The sequence below is a fragment of the Oncorhynchus tshawytscha genome, linkage group LG12, assembly GCF_018296145.1.
Source record: "Oncorhynchus tshawytscha isolate Ot180627B linkage group LG12, Otsh_v2.0, whole genome shotgun sequence".
In the NCBI taxonomy this organism is placed as follows: domain Eukaryota; kingdom Metazoa; phylum Chordata; class Actinopteri; order Salmoniformes; family Salmonidae; genus Oncorhynchus; species Oncorhynchus tshawytscha.
The window spans coordinates 6,377,294-6,397,293 of NC_056440.1; the positions used below are offsets into that span (position 1 = coordinate 6,377,294).

At 47.0% G+C, this 20,000-nt stretch overlaps 1 protein-coding gene across 7 annotated transcripts in view; it reads right to left on the reverse strand.

Annotated features, from left to right (window-relative positions):
- LOC112262506 (sodium-dependent phosphate transporter 2-like) overlaps window positions 1-20,000 on the reverse strand; it is a 93,564-nt gene that overhangs the window by 9,908 nt on the left and 63,656 nt on the right. For 6 of the 7 annotated variants that reach the window (XR_006084776.1, XM_042331246.1, XM_042331245.1 and 3 more), the window contains 4 exons: window positions 19,827-19,946; window positions 12,771-13,010; window positions 10,669-11,311; window positions 5,788-5,972 (listed from right to left, as the gene is read on the reverse strand). Coding sequence is in view for 6 of the 7 variants with exons in the window: in XM_042331246.1 (XP_042187180.1) it covers window positions 5,788-5,972; window positions 10,669-11,311; window positions 12,771-13,010; window positions 19,827-19,946 (1,188 nt within the window). In the remaining variant the exon portion in view is untranslated. Of the gene's footprint in view, window positions 1-5,702; window positions 5,749-5,787; window positions 5,973-10,668; window positions 11,312-12,770; window positions 13,011-19,826; window positions 19,947-20,000 lie in introns of all 7 variants that reach the window. The other variant, XM_042331251.1, reaches the window with a different exon arrangement.

Consider the following 20,000-nt stretch of genomic DNA (forward strand, 5'->3'; position numbering starts at 1 on the left):
CTAGAGAGGGGAGAGAGAGATGGCTAGAGGGGAGAGAGAGATGGCTAGAGGGGAGAGAGAGATGGCTAGAGGGGAGAGAGAGGGGAGAGAGAGATGGCTAGAGAGGAGAGCGAGAGATGGCTAGAGAGGGGAGCGAGAGATGGCTAGAGAGGGGAGAGAGAGATGGCTAGATGGGAGAGAGATATGGCTAGAGGGGAGAGAGATGGCTAGAGGGGAGAGAGAGATGGCTAGAGAGGGGAGAGAGAGATGGCTAGAGGGGAGAGAGAGATGGCTAGAGGGGAGAGAGATGGCTAGATGGCTAGAGGGGAGAGAGAGATGGCTAGAGAGGGGAGAGAGAGATGGCTAGAGAGGGGAGAGAGAGATGGCTAGAGGGGAGAGAGAGGGGGAGAGAGAGATGGCTAGAGGGGAGAGAGAGAGATGGCTAGAGGGGAGAGAGAGATGGCTAGAGAGGGGAGAGAGAGATGGCTAGAGAGGGAGAGAGAGATGGCTAGAGAGGGAGAGAGAGATGGCTAGAGAGGGAGAGAGAGAGATGGCTAGAGGGGAGAGAGAGATGGCTAGAGAGGGGAGAGAGAGATGGCTAGAGGGGGAGAGAGAGAGATGGCTAGAGGGGAGAGAGAGATGGCTAGAGAGGGAGAGAGAGATGGCTAGAGAGGGAGAGAGATATGGCTAGAGAGGGGAGAGAGAGATGGCTAGAGAGGGAGAGAGAGATGGCTAGAGGGGAGAGAGAGGGGGATGGAGAGATGGCTAGAGGGGGAGAGAGAGGGCTAGAGGGGGAGAGAGAGATGGCTAGAGAGGGGAGAGAGATGGCTAGAGAGGGATGGCTAGAGAGAGAGATGGCTAGAGAGGGGAGAGAGAGAAGGCTAGAGGGGGAGAGAGAGATGGCTAGAGAGGGGAGAGAGAGATGGCTAGAGAGGGAGAGAGAGATGGCTAGAGAGGGGAGAGAGAGATGGCTAGAGAGGGAGAGAGATGGCTAGAGAGGGGAGAGGGGGGGAGAATGAACTCATTGTGCAAAAGTGAAGAGAAGAGAAGCAGACAGAAATAAGAGCGATTGAGGGAGAGAGCGAGCGAGAAAAAGAGGGGGTAGTGATCGCAAGGGATAAAGAAGGAGAGAGAAAGTCTGGCTGGCATCCCTCTGCGGACTAGAGGCCAGACTCCCACTGCAGTGTTCCCTTTCCCAGAATGCAACACCATTGGCCCACTTCCTGCAGCTCTGTGATGTTCTTGCCAGGCCACCCCATCCTGTTTGATCTGCGAGGACCAGGGCACATTCTATACTCTACTAATTAGTGAGGAGAAGAGAAGAGAGAGATATAGGGGGGCATGGAGGTTAGAGAGAGAGGAGACAGAGAGAGAAAGGGAGATGGCGAGGGAGCAAGCGAGACAGGAAGAGAAAGAGAGATGGAGGACTAAGGCTGCTGAGCTCTCTGTTCTTTCAGGGATTTACACAAAGAGTTGGATCAGTTTGGCCTCCCTCTACTAGATGGATCCATGTGTGTCCGTCTGTGGGTCAAAGTGAGGTTAACATGAGCCCTGCTCTGCTGGGTTGACAAGAGACACACTTGTTTACTGACGACTACAGAGAATCCTGAAGCAGGTTCTAGTGAGGTGGGTAGGGTTCTAAAAAGCAGCGTTCAAGTGAGGTGGGTAGGGTTCTAAAAAGCAGTGTTCTAGTGAGGTGGGTAGGGTTCTAAAAAGCAGCGTTCTAGTGAGGTGGGTAGGGTTCTAAAAAGCAGCGTTCTAGTGAGGTGGGTAGGGTTCTAAAAAGCAACGTTCTAGTGAGGTGGGTAGGGTTCTAAAAGCAGTGTTCTAGTGAGGTGGGTAGGGTTCTAAAAAGCAGCGTTCTAGTGAGGTGGGTAGGGTTCTAAAAAGCAGCGTTCTAGTGTGGTTGGTAGGGTTCTAAAAAGCAGCGTTCTAGTGAGGTGGGTAGGGTTCTAAAAAGCAGCGTTCTAGTGTGGTTGGTAGGGTTCTAAAAAGCAGCGTTCTAGTGTGGTGGGTAGGGTTCTAAAAAGCAGCGTTCTGTTGTGGTGGGTAGGGTTCTAAAAAGCAGCGTTCTAGTGAGGTGGGTAGGGTTCTAAAAAGCAGTGTTCTAGTGTGGTGGGTAGGGTTCTAAAAAGCAGCGTTCTAGTGAGGTGGGTAGGGTTCTAAAAAGCAGTGTTCTAGTGAGGTGGGTAGGGTTCTAAAAAGCAGCGTTCTAGTGAGGTAGGTAGGGTTCTAAAAAGCAGCGTTCTAGTGAGGTGAGTAGGGTTCTAAAAAGCAGCGTTCTAGTGAGGTGGGTAGGGTTCTAAAAAGCAGCGTTCTAGTGTGGTGGGTAGGGTTCTAAAAAGCAGCGTTCTAGTGTAGGGGGTAGGGTTCTAAAAAGCAGCGTTCTCGTGAGGTGGGTAGGGTTCTAAGAATGTTGAGGGGGAATAGTGCAGTCTCAAGGTTCTAAGAAGCAGAACTAGGATCAATCCCTCAGTAGGGTTCTATTGAGGATGTAGAACAGGGATGGGCAACGCCCCCTTTTTGTAGGACCAATCCCCCCCGACTAGGGAACTCAGTCTCAACTTACTGTTCAAAGTTAGAATAATAGAAATACACAAGGCACAATTTGGTCATTTGGTTGTGCATCAGCAGTCACTCAATCAGTCCATGTCAGATAAAATCCTTTAGATTGGTGAATGAGTCTAGCAGACAGCTATCTAAACTTGTAGTAATCACGGTCCAATTACCAACCAGGACGGGGCCCATTGATCCTCAGTTATCATGTTGAATAGGATGTGGGTACACGAGCCACTGCGGCCTACCACAATGAGTTTCATTTCCTCTGTGGCCCCAAACCCCCCCATCAAAGTTGCCCATCCATGATCTAGATTCCAGAGGGTTCTAGAGTAGAGGGGTTCTATAGTGAGGATCAGGACAATAGAATAGAGAAGGGTTGAGGCCTAGGTTCCTAGCAGTGGTTCTACAGCAGTGTTTGAGTGGTTCAGTTCAGAAGACAAAGGGTTCACGCAGACTCATCCGGCAGTCAGACAGTCAGTCAGACAGGCAGGCAGACAGACAGGCAGTCAGACAGGCAGTCAGACAAGCAGTCAGACAAGCAGTCAGTCAAGCAGTCAGACAAGCAGTCAGACAGGCAGTCAGACAGGCAGGCAGTCAGACAGGCAGGCAGTCAGGCAGGCAGTCAGGCAGGCAGTCAGGCAGGCAGTCAGACAGGCAAGCAGTCAGACAGGCAGTCAGACAGGCAGTCAGACAAGCAGTCAGACAGGCAGGCAGTCAGACAAGCAGTCAGACAGGCAAGCAGTCAGACAAGCAGTCAGACAGGCAAGCAGTCAGACAGGCAAGCAGTCAGACAGGCAGGCAGGCAGTCAGACAGGCAGTCAGACAGGCAGGCAGTCAGACAGGCAAGCAGGCAGGCAGTCAGTCAGGCAGACAGACAAGCAGTCACAGGCAGTCAGACAGGCAAGCAGTCAGACAGTCAGACAGTCAGTCAGACAGGCAGTCAGACAGTCAGACAGGCAGTCAGACAGGCAGTCAGACAGGCAGTCAGACAAAGTGTATGAAGAGGAAGTCTATGAGTTTGTTTGTGCATTCCACTCTACATGCATGAGTCTATCAATCTGAAACACCAAGTCCACTATGCCAGTATGTGTATGCATTGACATATCTGGGATTTCATATAGGCTACATACAGGTAACTGCCAAAATAAAGGAAACCTCACCATAAAGTGTCTTAATAGGGCGATGGGCCACTACGACCCAACAACTTCAATGAGCTTTGGGCACAGATTCCACAGGTGTCTGCAACTCTATTGGAGGGATGAGACAGCATTCTTCGACGAGAAACTCCATAATTTGGTGATTTGTTGATGTTGGTAGAAAACACATTTTGTTACGTTAAAGGCTTATTCTAAAATGTATAAAAAGTGTTGTTCCTCATCAATCAATACCCCATAATGACATCACAACACCCCATAATGACATCACAACATCCCATAATGACATCACAACACCCCATAATGACAAAGCAGAAACATATGTAAAGAATTTTTGGGGCAAATTTCTATTAAAAGAAATTACGGAAATATCACATTTACATTAGTATTGAGAACATTTACTCAGTACTTTGTTGAAGCACCTTTGGCAGCGATCACAGCCTTGAGTCTTCTTGGGTATGACGCTACAAACTTGACACACATTTATTTGGGAAGTTTCTCCCATTCTTCTTTGCAGATCCTCTCAAGCTCTGTCAGGTTGGATGAGGAGCGTTGCTGCACAGCTATTTTCAGGTCTCTCCAGAGATGTTCGATCAGGTTCAAGTCCGGCGTCTGGCTGGGCCACTCAAGGACATTCAGAGACTTGCCCCAAAGCCACTCCTGCATTGTCTTGGCTGTGAGCTTTGGGTCTTTGTCCTGTTGGAAGGTGAACCCCCAGTCTGAGGTCCTGAGCGCTCTGGAGCAGGTTTTCATCAAGGATCTCTCTGTACTTTTCTCCATTCATCTTTCCCTCGATCCTGACTAGTCTCGCAGTTCCTGAAAAACATCCCCACAGCACGATGCTGCCACCACCATGGTTCACCGTAGAGATGGTGCCAGGTTTCCCCCAGACTTGACTCTTGGCATTCAAGACAAATTATTAAATCTTGGTTTCATCAGACCAGAGAATAATGTTTCTCATGGTCTGAGTGTCTTTAGATGCCTTTTGGAAAACTCCAAGCGGGCTGCCGTACCTTTTTACTGAGGAGTGGCTTCCATCTGGCCACTCTACCATAAAGCCCTGATTGGTGGAATGCTGCAGAGATGGTTGTCCTTCTGGAAGGTTCTCCCATCTCCACAGAGGAACTCTGCAGCTCATTCAGAGTGACCATCGGGTTCTTGGTCACATCCCTGACCAAGGCTTTTCGCCCTCGATTGCCCTCGATTGCTCAGTTTGGCCGGGCCAATCTATGCCAGATTCTAGGAAGAATCTTGGTGGTTCCAAACTTCTCCCATTTAAGAATGATGGAGGCCACTGTGTTCTTGTTTCAACCTCATGGCTTGGTTTTTGCTCTGACATGCACTGTCAATTGTGGGACCTTATATAGACAGGTATGTGCCTTTCCAAATCATGTCCAATCAATTGAATTTACCGCAGATGGACTCCACTCAAGGTTGTAGAAACATCTCAAGGATGATCACTGGAAACAGGATGCACCTGAGCTCAATTTCGAGTCTCATAGCAAAGGTTCTGAATACTTATGTAAACAAGGTATCTGATTTTTCAGTTTTTGATTTGTTAAAAAAGTTTGAAATATCCAATAAATGTCATTCCACTTCATGATTGTGTCCCACTTGTTGTTGATTCTTCACAAAAAAATACAGTTTTAAATCTTTATGTTTGAAGCCTGAAATGTGGCAAAAGGTCGCAAAGTTCAAGGGGGCCGAATACTTTCGCAAGGCACTGTACATATATTTTAATCCATTTTAGAGCAAAGCTGTAACGTAACAAAATGTGGAAAAAATTAAGGGGTCTGAATACTTTCTGAATGCACCGTCACCTTGTATCCCTCATTTACTTTAGTTTGGCAGTTACCTATATGTGTGTCTGTCATCCCACCTACCCATCCTCCCAGTCAGTCACATGCAGCCCTCCCCACTCCTCTCTCACCTGGAAGGTGTGATGGGGGTGAGGTCCTTCCCCATGGTCTGGATCATCGAGCCCCCTCCCCCTCCCCCCTCCCCTCTCACCTGGAAGGTGTGATGGGGGTGAGGTCCTTGCCCATGGTCTGGATCATCGAGCCCCCTCCCCTCCCCCTCCCCTCTCCTCTCTCACCTGGAAGGTGTGATGGGGTGAGGTCCTTGCCCATGGTCTGGATCACCCGGCGCCCCCACACCCAGAGGCCGCAGCAGATGCCAACGCCCCCGTAGAACAGCAACCAGATGGGGGTAGCGGCGTCCTGCATCACCCCGCCTTGGTCATAGATCATCCACAGCGCCACCAACGGGCCGATGGCGTTACTGTAAAGGGGGGTTGTGTAAATAACATGTTGAACACTAGCTGAATGTCCACCATCGTTCCTGTTCCCAAGAAAAGGTAACTGAACTATACTGAACAACAATATAAACACAACATGTACAGTGTTGGTCTCATGTTTCATGAGCTGAAATTAAAGATCCCAGAAATGTTCCATACTCACAAAAACAAGCTTATTTCTCTAAAATATTGTGCACAACACAATGCCACAAATGTATGAAGTTGAGGGAGCTTACAATTGGCATGCTGACTACAGGAATGTTGCTGTTGCATCCGTTGCTGACAGGTGTATAAAATTGAGCACACCGCCATGCAATCTCCATAGACAAAAACATAAAAATGGTCACGTTGCACCACAGACTGTCCAGGAGTTGGCGGATGCTTTAGTCCAGGTCTGGGAGGAGATCTCTCAGGAGACCATCCGCCACCTCATCAGGAGCATGCCCAGGCGTTGTAGGGAGGTCATACAGGCACGTGGAGGCCACTCACACTACTGAGTACTCATTTTGACTTGTTTTAAGGACATTACATCAAAGTTGGATCAGCCTGTAGTGTGATTTTCCACTTTAATTTTGAGTGTGATTCCAAATCCAGACCTCCATGGGTTGATACATTTGATTTCCATTGATCATTTGTGTGTGATTTTGTTGTCAGCACATTCAACTGTGTAAAGAAAAAAGTATTTAATAAGAATATTTCATTCATTCAGATCTAGGATGTGTTATTTTAGTGTTCCCTTTATTTTTTTGAGCAGTGTATATAGATTTTGGAACGAGAAGTTCGACGAGCAGGTGTCCACCTACTTTTGGCCATGTCGTGTGTATATTTACACTCCGGACTCCAACATTGCTCGTCCTAATATTTATAAATTTCTTAATTCCATTCTTTTACTTTTATATGTGTGTATTGTTGTGAATTGTTAGATATTACTGCACTGTTGGAGCTAGGAACACAAGCATTTCACTACACCCGCAATAACATCTGCTAAATATTTGTGTCACCAATAACATTTGAGTAATAACTCACTGTAACGTATGTGTATAACATACGATATGGTAGTTGTGTTATGATGAATAGTAGTTACTGTAGTGGGAGAGGGGAGTCGGTGTCAGGCTGGTTGCTTTCTATTTGAGAGGGGAGTCGGTGTCAGGCTGGTTGCTTTCTATTTGAGAGGGGAGTCGGTGTCAGGCAGGTTGCTTTCTATTTGAGAGGGGAGTCGGTGTCAGGCAGGTTGCTTTCTATTTGAGAGGGGAGTCGGTGTCAGGCAGGTTGCTTTCTATTTGAGAGGGGAGTCGGTGTCAGGCAGGTTGCTTTCTATTTGAGAGGGGAGTCGGTGTCAGGCAGGTTGCTTTCTATTTGAGAGGGGAGTCGGTGTCAGGCTGGTTGCTTTCTATTTGAGAGGGGAGTCGGTGTCAGGCTGGTTGCTTTCTATTTGAGAGGGGAGTCGGTGTCAGGCTGGTTGCTTTCTATTTGAGAGGGGAGTCGGTGTCAGGCTGGTTGCTTTCTATTTGAGAGGGGAGTGGTGTCAGGCTGGTTGCTTTCTATTTGAGAGGGGAGTCGGTGTCAGGCTGGTTGCTTTCTATTTGAGAGGGGAGTCGGTGTCAGGCTGGTTGCTTTCTATTTGAGAGGGGAGTCGGTGTCAGGCTGGTTCCTTTCTATTTGAGAGGGGAGTCGGTGTCAGGCTGGTTCCTTTCTATTTGAGAGGGGAGTCGGTGTCAGGCTGGTTGCTTTCTATTTGAGAGGGAGTCGGTGTCAGGCTGGTTGCTTTCTATTTGAGAGGGGAGTCGGTGTCAGGAAGGTTGCTTTCTATTTGAGAGGGGAGTCGGTGTCAGGCTGGTTGCTTTCTATTTGAGAGGGGAGTCGGTGTCAGGCTGGTTGCTTTCTATTTGAGAGGGGAGTCGGTGTCAGGCTGGTTGCTTTCTATTTGAGAGGGGAGTCGGTGTCAGGCAGGTTGCTTTCTATTTGAGAGGGGAGTCGGTGTCAGGGTGGTTGCTTTCTATTTGAGAGGGGAGTCGGTGTCAGGCTGGTTGCTTTCTATTTGAGAGGGAGTCGGTGTCAGGCTGGTTGCTTTCTATTTGAGAGGGGAGTCGGTGTCAGGGTGGTTGCTTTCTATTTGAGAGGGGAGTCGGTGTCAGGCAGGTTGCTTTCTATTTGAGAGGGGAGTCGGTGTCAGGAAGGTTGCTTTCATTTGAGAGGGGAGTCGGTGTCAGGCTGGTTGCTTTCTATTTGAGAGGGGAGTCGGTGTCAGGCTGGTTGCTTTCTATTTGAGAGGGGAGTCGGTGTCAGGCAGGTTGCTTTCTATTTGAGAGGGGAGTCGGTGTCAGGCTGGTTGCTTTCTATTTGAGAGGGGAGTCGGTGTCAGGCAGGTTGCTTTCTATTTGAGAGGGGAGTCGGTGTCAGGCTGGTTGCTTTCTATTTGAGAGGGGAGTCGGTGTCAGGCAGGTTGCTTTCTATTTGAGAGGGGAGTCGGTGTCAGGCAGGTTCCTTTCTATTTGAGAGGGGAGTCGGTGTCAGGCTGGTTGCTTTCTATTTGAGAGGGGAGTCGGTGTCAGGCAGGTTGCTTTCTATTTGAGAGGGGAGTCGGTGTCAGGCAGGTTGCTTTCTATTTGAGAGGGGAGTCGGTGTCAGGCTGGTTCCTTTCTATTTGAGAGGGAGTCGGTGTCAGGCTGGTTGCTTTCTATTTGAGAGGGGAGTCGGTGTCAGGCAGGTTGCTTTCTATTTGAGAGGGGAGTCGGTGTCAGGCTGGTTGCTTTCTATTTGAGAGGGGAGTCGGTGTCAGGCAGGTTGCTTTCTATTTGAGAGGGGAGTCGGTGTCAGGCTGGTTGCTTTCTATTTGAGAGGGGAGTCGGTGTCAGGCTGGTTGCTTTCTATTTGAGAGGGGAGTCGGTGTCAGGCAGGTTGCTTTCTATTTGAGAGGGGAGTCGGTGTCAGGCAGGTTGCTTTCTATTTGAGAGGGGAGTCGGTGTCAGGGTGGTTGCTTTCTATTTGAGAGGGGAGTCGGTGTCAGGAAGGTTGCTTTCTATTTGAGAGGGGAGTCGGTGTCAGGCAGGTTGCTTTCTATTTGAGAGGGAGTCGGTGTCAGGCTGGTTGCTTTCTATTTGAGAGGGGAGTCGGTGTCAGGAAGGTTGCTTTCTATTTGAGAGGGGAGTCGGTGTCAGGCTGGTTGCTTTCTATTTGAGAGGGGAGTCGGTGTCAGGCTGGTTGCTTTCTATTTGAGAGGGGAGTCGGTGTCAGGGTGGTTGCTTTCTATTTGAGAGGGGAGTCGGTGTCAGGCAGGTTCCTTTCTATTTGAGAGGGGAGTCGGTGTCAGGCAGGTTCCTTTCTATTTGAGAGGGGAGTCGGTGTCAGGCTGGTTCCTTTCTATTTGAGAGGGGAGTCGGTGTCAGGCAGGTTCCTTTCTATTTGAGAGGGGAGTCGGTGTCAGGCTGGTTCCTTTCTATTTGAGAGGGGAGTCGGTGTCAGGCTGGTTCCTTTCTATTTGAGAGGGAGTCGGTGTCAGGCAGGTTCCTTTCTATTTGAGAGGGGAGTCGGTGTCAGGCTGGTTCCTTTCTATTTGAGAGGGGAGTCGGTGTCAGGCTGGTTCCTTTCTATTTGAGAGGGAGTCGGTGTCAGGCTGGTTCCTTTCTATTTGAGAGGGGAGTCGGTATCAGGCTGGTTGCTTTCTATTTGAGAGGGGAGTCGGTGTCAGGCTGGTTCCTTTCTATTTGAGAGGGGAGTCGGTGTCAGGCTGGTTCCTTTCTATTTGAGAGGGGAGTCGGTATCAGGCTGGTTGCTTTCTATTTGAGAGGGGAGTCGGTGTCAGGGTGGTTGCTTTCTATTTGAGAGGGGAGTCGGTGTCAGGCAGGTAGCTTTCTATTTGAGAGGGGAGTCGGTGTCAGGCAGGTAGCTTTCTATTTGAGAGGGGAGTCGGTGTCAGGCAGGTTCCTTTCTATTTGAGAGGGGAGTCGGTGTCAGGCTGGTTCCTTTCTATTTGAGAGGGGAGTCGGTATCAGGCTGGTTGCTTTCTATTTGAGAGGGGAGTCGGTGTCAGGCTGGTTCCTTTCTATTTGAGAGGGGAGTCGGTGTCAGGCTGGTTCCTTTCTATTTGAGAGGGGAGTCGGTGTCAGGCTGGTTGCTTTCTATTTGAGAGGGGAGTCGGTGTCAGGGTGGTTGCTTTCTATTTGAGAGGGGAGTCGGTGTCAGGCAGGTTCCTTTCTATTTGAGAGGGGAGTCGGTGTCAGGCTGGTTGCTTTCTATTTGAGAGGGGAGTCGGTGTCAGGCAGGTTCCTTTCTATTTGAGAGAGTCGGTGTCAGGCAGGTAGCTTTCTATTTGAGAGGGAGTCGGTGTCAGGCAGGTAGCTTTCTATTTGAGAGGGGAGTCGGTGTCAGGCAGGTTCCTTTCTATTTGAGAGGGGAGTCGGTGTCAGGCTGGTTCCTTTCGATTTGAGACTAGTTTGATGGATTATAAGGCGAATGCTGGGCTGATAAAAGTTGTACTTGTGTGAAAAACACAAAATCTTAATGGTCTTAATATTGAGAGGTCATCTTGTCTGCTGTAGAGTTGCAAATGTCAGTAAACTAACTCATACAGAAATCCAACAGTGGAGAAACAAATTCTGGAAAACCTGTGAATTTTAAGAAAGTTTTCAACTATTCTAATCCCTAGTCAGCCGGAAGCAGAGGGGGGGGGGCAGCACCCACCTGACGTCGTTGCCTCCATGAGCGAAGGATCCAAAGCATGCGGTGAGGATCTGCAGGAAGTGGAAGAGCAGATAGACGGTCGGCTTGTCCTTATCCCCTTCATCCTCTTCTGCGGAGTCATCCAGTGGGATGGGAGCCCCGGGAGCCCCCGCCTCCTCGCCCCCCAGGTCAGACGCCAGCTTCATCTCCACGCCGCCCTCTTCCGCCTCGATCTCGGCCTCCGCCACGGCATTACAGTACGACGAGTAACTATCGTAACGGACCCTCTTCTTGGTGTAGGACACGCTTCCCGACCTCTCCCCCTCCCCCACCAGCTTTTCACTGTCCTCTCGGGCCTCGCGGGACTCGGAGCGGATCAGCGGCTGGACCGGCATGCCACAGATGGCGGCCGTGTAGCAGGTGTAACTGTTGTTGCGACGCAGCAGGCGGTAGTTGTTGTCTGGCGTGGGGGCGGAGTGGTCGTCCTCCAGTCGTCCCAGGTGGATCTTGTGGAGCAGGTCTTTGTAGAGACCAGAGTCCTTGTGAACCGTGTGGTACACTTGACCGTCGCTGCGGATGTGTTCCCCACCGAAGGTGAAGCTGCCGTTGGACAGTGGGGACTTGGACATGGACAGGGTACCGTTGGTCATGGAGTGGGTCCGCCCTGGGGGAGAAGAGAGGAAAATAAACGTTTCGTCATATGCGTGGTATACGGTCTGATATACCACAGCTGTCAGCCAATCAGAATTCAGGGCTCGAACCGCCCAGTTTATAACACAGTAAATATATCAGGCATACTAAACTAATACTATTATACTACATGTATAGTGGTCTGGTCCGGGGAGCAGAGAAAGAAATAAGAAATACTAAACGTTAATATAGTAACTCTAAAAGTTAGTATGAGGTCATGGAGTGGGAGTGGCCTGGGTAGCAGGAGGAATGAGCGTGACAGAACTGCTCTGGTCTACTTTGCTCTGCTCTAAAATCAGAGGTGGTTTGGCGGTGAAGTACTATTGTCAGCGGGCCAACATGATATTGTGGTCGACCCTCAAAGTATATGGGTTAAAACCCAGTGGCTCAGCCTCTCCTGTCTCTATACTGACGGACATCTGAAAGGTGAAGCCTCTCCTGTCTCTATACTGATGGACATCTGAAAGGTGAAGCCTCTCCTGTCTCTATACTGACGGACATCTGAAAGGTGAAGTCTCTCCTGTCTCTATACTGATGGACATCTGAAAGGTGAAGCCTCTCCTGTCTCTATACTGACAGACATCTGAAAGGTGAAGCCTCTCCTGTCTCTGTACTGACGGACATCTGAAAGGTGAAGTCTCTCCTGTCTCTATACTGACGGACATCTGAAAGGTGAAGCCTCTCCTGTCTCTATACTGATGGACATCTGAAAGGTGAAGCCTCTCCTGTCTCTATACTGACAGACATCTGAAAGGTGAAGTCTCTCCTGTCTCTATACTGACAGACATCTGAAAGGTGAAGTCTCTCCTGTCTCTATACTGACGGACATCTGAAAGGTGAAGCCTCTCCTGTCTCTATACTGACGGACATCTGAAAGGTGAAGCCTCTCCTGTCTCTATACTGATGGACATCTGAAAGGTGAAGCCTCTCCTGTCTCTGTACTGACGGACATCTGAAAGGTGAAGCCTCTCCTGTCTCTATACTGACGGACATCTGAAAGGTGAAGCCTCTCCTGTCTCTATACTGACGGACATCTGAAAGGTGAAGCCTCTCCTGTCTCTATACTGATGGACATCTGAAAGGTGAAGCCTCTCCTGTCTCTGTACTGACGGACATCTGAAAGGTGAAGCCTCTCCTGTCTCTATACTGATGGACATCTGAAAGGTGAAGCCTCTCCTGTCTCTATACTGATGTACATCTGAAAGGTGAAGTCTCTCCTGTCTCTATACTGACGGACATCTGAAAGGTGAAGCCTCTCCTGTCTCTATACTGATGGACATCTGAAAGGTGAAGCCTCTCCTGTCTCTATACTGACGGACATCTGAAAGGTGAAGTCTCTCCTGTCTCTATACTGACGGACATCTGGGACCTGAAGACTTGTATTAGCTCCCCGGTAGGTAATGCCAAGGCTTTAGCTCAGCGGGCCAACTGACCGTAGACCCGTCCGTTGGGCAGGACAGTGCCTCCATTGGCCAGGCTGTTGAGCTCTCCGGTGGCCTCTCCTCTCCGCGACTCTCCTCCGGTGCCACCTGTTAACGGCAGCACAGCGTCATCCGTCATCTTGGCGCCCGGTAGCTCCTTGAACACGGGAGTGTCCTCCTCCTCCTCTGGGATCTGATCTAAGGACTCGTCTGAGATACGTGACAAGGCAGCGTGCTCCTTCTTCATGCGACCTGACCAGGGGACAGGGGGACAGCATCGTTACACACGTGTTTCCCCTGTTGCCACCACTCCCAAAAACAGAATAAAAAATAAATAAATACAATTGTTTAGGAAAAAAACCCAATTGGGATGGTAAAGCATGTGTAAATTTAAATGACTATAACCAAATACAGTTGACGTTCAGAAGTTTACCAACACTTAGGTTGGAGTCATGAAAACTTGTTTTTCAACCATTCCACAAATTTCTTGTTAACAAACTATAGTTTTGGCAAGTCTGTTAGGACATTTACTTTGTGCAAGTACAAACAAGTCATTTTTCCAACAATTGTTTACAGACAGATTATTTCACTGTATCACAATTCTAGTGGGTCAGAAGTTTACATACACTAAGTTGACTGTGCCTTTAAACAGCTTGGAAAATTCCAGAAAATGATGTCATGGCTTTAGAAGCTTCTGATAGGCTAATTGACATCATTTGAGTCAATTGGAGGTGTACCTGTAGATGTATTTCAAGGCCTACCTTCAAACTCAGTGCCTCTTTGCTTGACATCAAACAGTAGTACAAACAGTGATACGCAAGTTTAAACACCATGAGACCACGCAGCCGTCATACCGCTCAGGAAGGAGACGCGTTCTGTCTACTTGAGATGAACGTACTTTGGTGCGAAAAGTACAAATCAATCCCAGAACAACAGCAAAGGACCTTGTGAAGATGCTGGAGGAAACTGGTACAAAAGTATCTATTTCCACAGTAAAACGAGTCCTATATCGACATAACCTGAAAGGCCACTCAGCAAGGAAGAAGCCACTGCTCCAAAACCGCCATAAAAAAGCCAGACTACGTTTTGCAACTGCACATGGGGACAAAGATCGTACTTTCTGAGAAATGTCCTCTAGTCTGATGAAACAAAAATATAACTGTTTGGCCATAATGACCATCGTTATGTTTGGAAGAAAGGGGGGAGGCTTGCAAGCCGAAGAACACCATCCCAACCGTGAAGCACGGGGGTGGCAGCATCATGTTGTGGGGGTGCTTTGCTGCAGGAGGGACTGGTGCACTTCACAACATAGATGGCATCATGAGGTAGGAAAATTATGTGGATATATTGAAGTAACATCTCAAGACATCAGTCAGGAAGTTAAAGCTTGGTCGCAAATGGATCTTCCAAATGGACAATGAACCCCAAGCATACTTCCAAAGTTGTGGCAAAATGGCTAAAGGACAATGAAGTCAAGGTATTGGAGTGGCCATCACAAAGCCCTGACCTCAATCCTATAGAACATTTGTGGGCAGAACTGAAAAAGCTTGTGCGAGCAAGGAGGCCTACAAACCTGACTCAGTTACACCAGCTCTGTCAGGAGGAATGGGCCAAAATTCACAACTTATTGTGGGAAGCTTGTGGAAGGCTACCCAAAACATTTGATCCAAGTTAATCAATTTAAAGGCAACGCTACCAAATAGTAATTGAGTGAATGTAAACTTCTGACCCACTGGGAATGTGATGAAAGAAATAAAACCTCAAATAAATTATTCTCTCTACTCTTATTCTGACATTTCCCAATCTTAAAATAAAGTGGTGATCCTAATTGACCTAAAACAGGGAATTTTTTACGAGGATTAACTGTCAGGAATTGTGAAATACAGAGTTTAAATGTTTTTGGCTAAGGTGTAAGTAAACTTCCGACTTCAAATGTGTATATAGATTGATAGTTTGGAACTATATATAAGTATGTAGAAAATATAATGAAGCTATATATTTTCAAAAAAGATTATCTTTGATAACTTAACAATCACTAAAATAAAAAAATTGTCAGAATCTAACATTTCCAACAATGTCATGGCACAAGGGCCCCCATTGACTTAGTCAATGTCATGGCACAAGGGCCCCCATTGACTTAGTCAATGTCATGGCACAAGGGCCCCCATTGACTTAGTCAATGTCATGGCACAAGGGCCCCCATTGACTTAGTCAATGTCATGGCACAAGGGCCCCCATTGACTTAGTCAATGTCATGGCACAAGGGCCCCCATTGACTTAGTCAATGTTTGAGTCACTCAGATGGCTTATGCCATGTTCTTATACTATGGCAAAAGGTGTAGAATTGCAAGAAAATAGTTTTAAAAACTGCATTATTTTGTGTCTGCAGGCCAAGAGGAAGGCATCTAGTGGGCCAAGCCCACTACTCAAATGTCACACAAATATATAGTCAGGTACTGAGTCACTGCCACTGTCAATGGAAGTGTAGGGAGCTGTCACTCCCGGAACAGGGTTGTGTTTATTAAGCATGAAACTGAACAAAAACAGGGAGGGACTACCTGACCTTGTCCAATAAGAAACACTTGTTTTCCTTTTCAGTAGCATAACGTTTGTGTCCTCCAATGAACGGCACCCTGGTTAGAACTAACAGGCCTGCTTCACTGATACCATCTAGCCAACAGAGCTGTCTGAGACTACGGTCATGATCACTGATACCATCTAGCCAACAGAGCTGTCTGAGACTACAGTCATGATCACTGATACCATCTAGCCAACAGAGCTGTCTGAGACTACAGTCATGATCACTGATACCATCTAGCCAACAGAGCTGTCTGAGACTACAGTCATGATCACTGATACCATCTAGCCAACAGAGCTGTCTGAGACTACAGTCATGATCACTGATACCATCTAGCCAACAGAGCTGTCTGAGACTACAGTCATGATCACTGATACCATCTAGCCAACAGAGCTGTCTGAGACTACAGTCATGATCACTGATACCATCTAGCCAACAGAGCTGTCTGAGACTACAGTCATGATCACTGATACCATCTAGCCAACAGAGCTGTCTGAGACTACAGTCATGATCACTGATACCATCTAGCCAACAGAGCTGTCTGAGACTACAGTCATGATCACTGATACCATCTAGCCAACAGAGCTGTCTGAGACTACAGTCATGATCACTGATACCATCTAGCCAACAGAGCTGTCTGAGACTACAGTCATGATCACTGATACCATCTAGCCAACAGAGCTGTCTGAGACTACAGTCATGATCACTGATACCATCTAGCCAACAGAGCTGTCTGAGACTACAGTCATGATCACTGATACCATCTAGCCAACAGAGCTGTCTGAGACTACAGTCATGATCACTGATACCATCTAGCCAACAGAGCTGTCCGAGACTACAGTCATGATCACTGATACCATCTAGCCAACAGAGCTGTCTGAGACTACAGTCATGATCACTGATACCATCTAGCCAACAGAGCTGTCCGAGACTACAGTCATGATCACTGATACCATCTAGCCAACAGAGCTGTCCGAGACTACAGTCATGATCACTGATACCATCTAGCCAAAAGAGCTGTGAACAACGGTCATGTTCAGTAGACAAAGTTTAAGAATACAGTCTGAAACTGACACCACAGTACTCCCTAGTTCCCTGACACCCACTGGACTCTGATATTAGGCTCATAATTGAGCGTCACGGAGCTTACCCCAAGGCTTTACAGATTTCAAACTGGGGGCTGACCTTACCCTTCTGACAGGCCAAATAAATAGCTACCTAACCGAGACAGAAACATGACATTATGTCTATGAAGAGGAACCTGGGAATTTTATTCTTATTAAATCCTTTTTCTTTCAAAATGTCCAATAATCAAGTGCCAAACCTCCTCTGATACAAAGGGCCATCCCTCCTCTGATACAAAGGGCCATCCCTCCTCTGATACAAAGGCCATCCCTCCTCTGATACAAAGGGCCATCCCTCCTCCAAGGCTCCCTCCTCTGATACAAACTGGGGGCATCCCTCCCTCTGATACAAAAATAAATCCCTCCTCTGATACAAGGGCCATCCCTCCTCTGAAACAAAGACATCCCTGTCTGATGAAAGGAACAAAGGGCCATCCCTTATTCTGATTAAATCCATCCCTCTTGATACAAAATCCCTCCAATGATCAAAGGCCATCCCTCCTCTGATACAAAGGGCCATCCCTCCTCTGATACAAAGGGCCATCCCTCCTCTGATACAAAGGGCCATCCCTCCTCTGATACAAAGGGCCATCCCTCCTCTGATACAAAGGGCCATCCCTCTGATACAAGAGGAGGGATGGCACAGTGGGAATCCAACACACTATCCTGGCGTTAGCTCCATGCTCTACCAACTGAATCACACAGGTCCTAACATACTAATCAAACCCTTAACCAAACCCTAACTTAAACCTTAACCAAACCCTAACCTAAACCCTAACCAAACCCTAACCTCAACCCTAACCAAACCCTAACCTCAACCCTAACCAAACCCCAACCCCAACCCTAACCAAACCCCAACCCTAACCAAACAAAAACCTATTCCAGAATGTTCCTAATTTCCCCTAACCAACCAGAATCTTAAATAGGTCTTACTCTTTCTTGCTAGCTGGGGTTCAGGGTTAGTGGGTTTAAAATGTTTCCTTTTGGCAAAGGGGGGGGTGAAAGTCCACATCGGCTGGCAGAAGCTGTTTGGTTTCTGAAGGGTACACAGTCTGAGGAGGCCAGAGACCGGGGGGCTCTGTAGCGGGGGACTCTCGAGTCTTTTGTCTGGCATGGTTCAGTCAGTCTGGGTGTCCAGAGGGCTTTGAAGGCGGCGTGAGAAATAGACACAAAGGAGCTCTCAAATACTTCCAGGCAGCGGAGGCTCCTCAGAGGAGGAAGGGGAGGACCAGTGGTGGAGAAATTACTCAATTATGATACTTGAGAGTAAAAGAAAAGTCACCCAGTAAACTACTACTTGAGTAAAAGTCCCCCAGTAAACTACTCCTTGAGTAAAAGTCACCCAGTAAACTACTACTTGAGAGTAAAAGAAAAGTCACCCAGTAAACTACTACTTGAGTAACAGTCAACCAGTAAACTACTACTTGAGAGTAAAAGAAAAGTCACCCAGTAAACTACTACTTGAGTAAAAGTCACCCAGTAAACTACTACTAGAGAGTAAAAGAAGTCACCCAGACAACTACTACTTGAGTAAAAGTCCCCCAGTAAACTACTCCTTGAGTAAAAGTCACCCAGTAAACTACTACTTGAGAGTAAAAGAAAAGTCACCCAGTAAACTACTCCTTGAGTAAAAGTCCCCCAGTAAACTACTCCTTGAGTAAAAGTCACCCAGTAAACTACTCCTTGAGTAAAAGTCACCCAGTAAACTACTCCTTGAGTAAAAGTCACCCAGTAAACTACTCCTTGAGTAAAAGTCAACCAGTAAACTACTCCTTGAGTAAAAGTCAACCAGTAAACTACTCCTTGAGTAAAAGTCAACCAGTAAACTACTACTTGAGTAAAAGTCAACCAGTAAACTACTACTTGAGTAAAAGTCACCCAGTAAACTACTCCTTGAGTAAAAGTCACCCAGTAAACTACTCCTTGAGTAAAAGTCACCCAGTAAACTACTACTTGAGTAAGTCACCCAGTAATCTACTACTTGAGTAACAGTCAACCAGTAAACTACTACTTGAGTAAGTTTAAAAGTATTTGATAACAAAAGTATCAAAAGTAAATGTAATTGCTAAAATATACTTAAGTATCAAAAGTATAAATAATTTCAACTTCCTTATATTAAGCAAATAGCACCATTTTCCTGTTTTTTTATTTTATTTTATTTGCAGATAGCCAGGGGCACACTCCAACACTACAGACAAAGCATGTGTGTTTAGTGAGTCCGCCAGATCAGAGGCAGTAGAGATGACCAAGGATGTTCTCTTGATCAGTGCGCATGACCCTTTTCCTGTCCCGCTAAGCATTCAAAATGTAGCGAGTACTTTTGGGTGTCAGGGAAAATGTATGTATATGTATGTAAAAAAACAACAACATTATTTTCTTTAGGAATGTAGTGAAGTAAAAGTTGTCAAAAATATAAGTAGTAAAGTAAAGTACAGATACCCCCCAAAAAAGTACTTAAGTAATACTTTCAAGTATTTTTACTGAAGTACTTTACACCACTAGGGAGGACCTTCCTGCTCAGTGAATGTCATAATAATAATAAAATTACAAAAAGAAAAGAATTTAAAAGTGATCTTTAAAAAAAAAATTAATTTTTTTTTTTAACTTTACCAAATACATTCACGTCACCAAAAAAAAAACAGATTAAAACATGTTGTTTTGCAATGAAGGTCTAACCGTAGCCTCAACTCCACCGTCAAGGGCAGTGGGGTTCCTAAACTTTTTCCCCCTGGGGCCACCATTGGAGAATATCTATGGGCTAAAACAACATTAGCTAGTTAGCATTGGGCTAGTTGATCTGGACCATTCTGACACGTTAGATAACTATTTATAAGGTATACAATGAATGATATGACAGGAAAACTGCTGATGCAATTTCAAATTTGCACCAATGTTCATTCTATTATTATAACTTTACAATGTAAGAATAATAAACAATAAATAATAAAAGCCCGACTGAGCGGTTGATCAGGGGTGTATTCATCCCTCCCCCCCCCCGATTCTGTTGCAAAATGTTTTCCTTCAACGGAAGCAAACGGAACGGAAAGGAGGAGGGACCAACGTGAATTTGTCCAATAAAAACAGAACTGTTTTGCCGCGGTTGGACTAAATGATTACACACCGGATCAGCTAGATGCAGGCAAGAGTGTGCAGGGTGCTATTGAATGTGTCTCTGTCACCTTGATTACTCTAACTTATCTCTCGAAACCTGTGCACCTTGTTATAAACTTTAATTTGTAGGCTAGGTTGTAGAAACCTCATGAGGCGTATAGGGAGGATAAAATTACCTTCCACACACACACACACACACACACAGACAGAGAGAGCACACACACACGACAGTGAGCGAGAGAGGGTGACACCTACTTGTTATTTTCCGTCTCATCCAGGGGCAGACAGCGAACCAGACCACGGCAGCACAGACCAGAGCCCCCGCCAGCGTGATCAGAGCTATAGCCCACACCGGTAACATCTCCAGACCTAGCACTGAGCGGGAGAGAGAGACACACACACACGTCAAAACAGAGTGGTAAGCCCAGC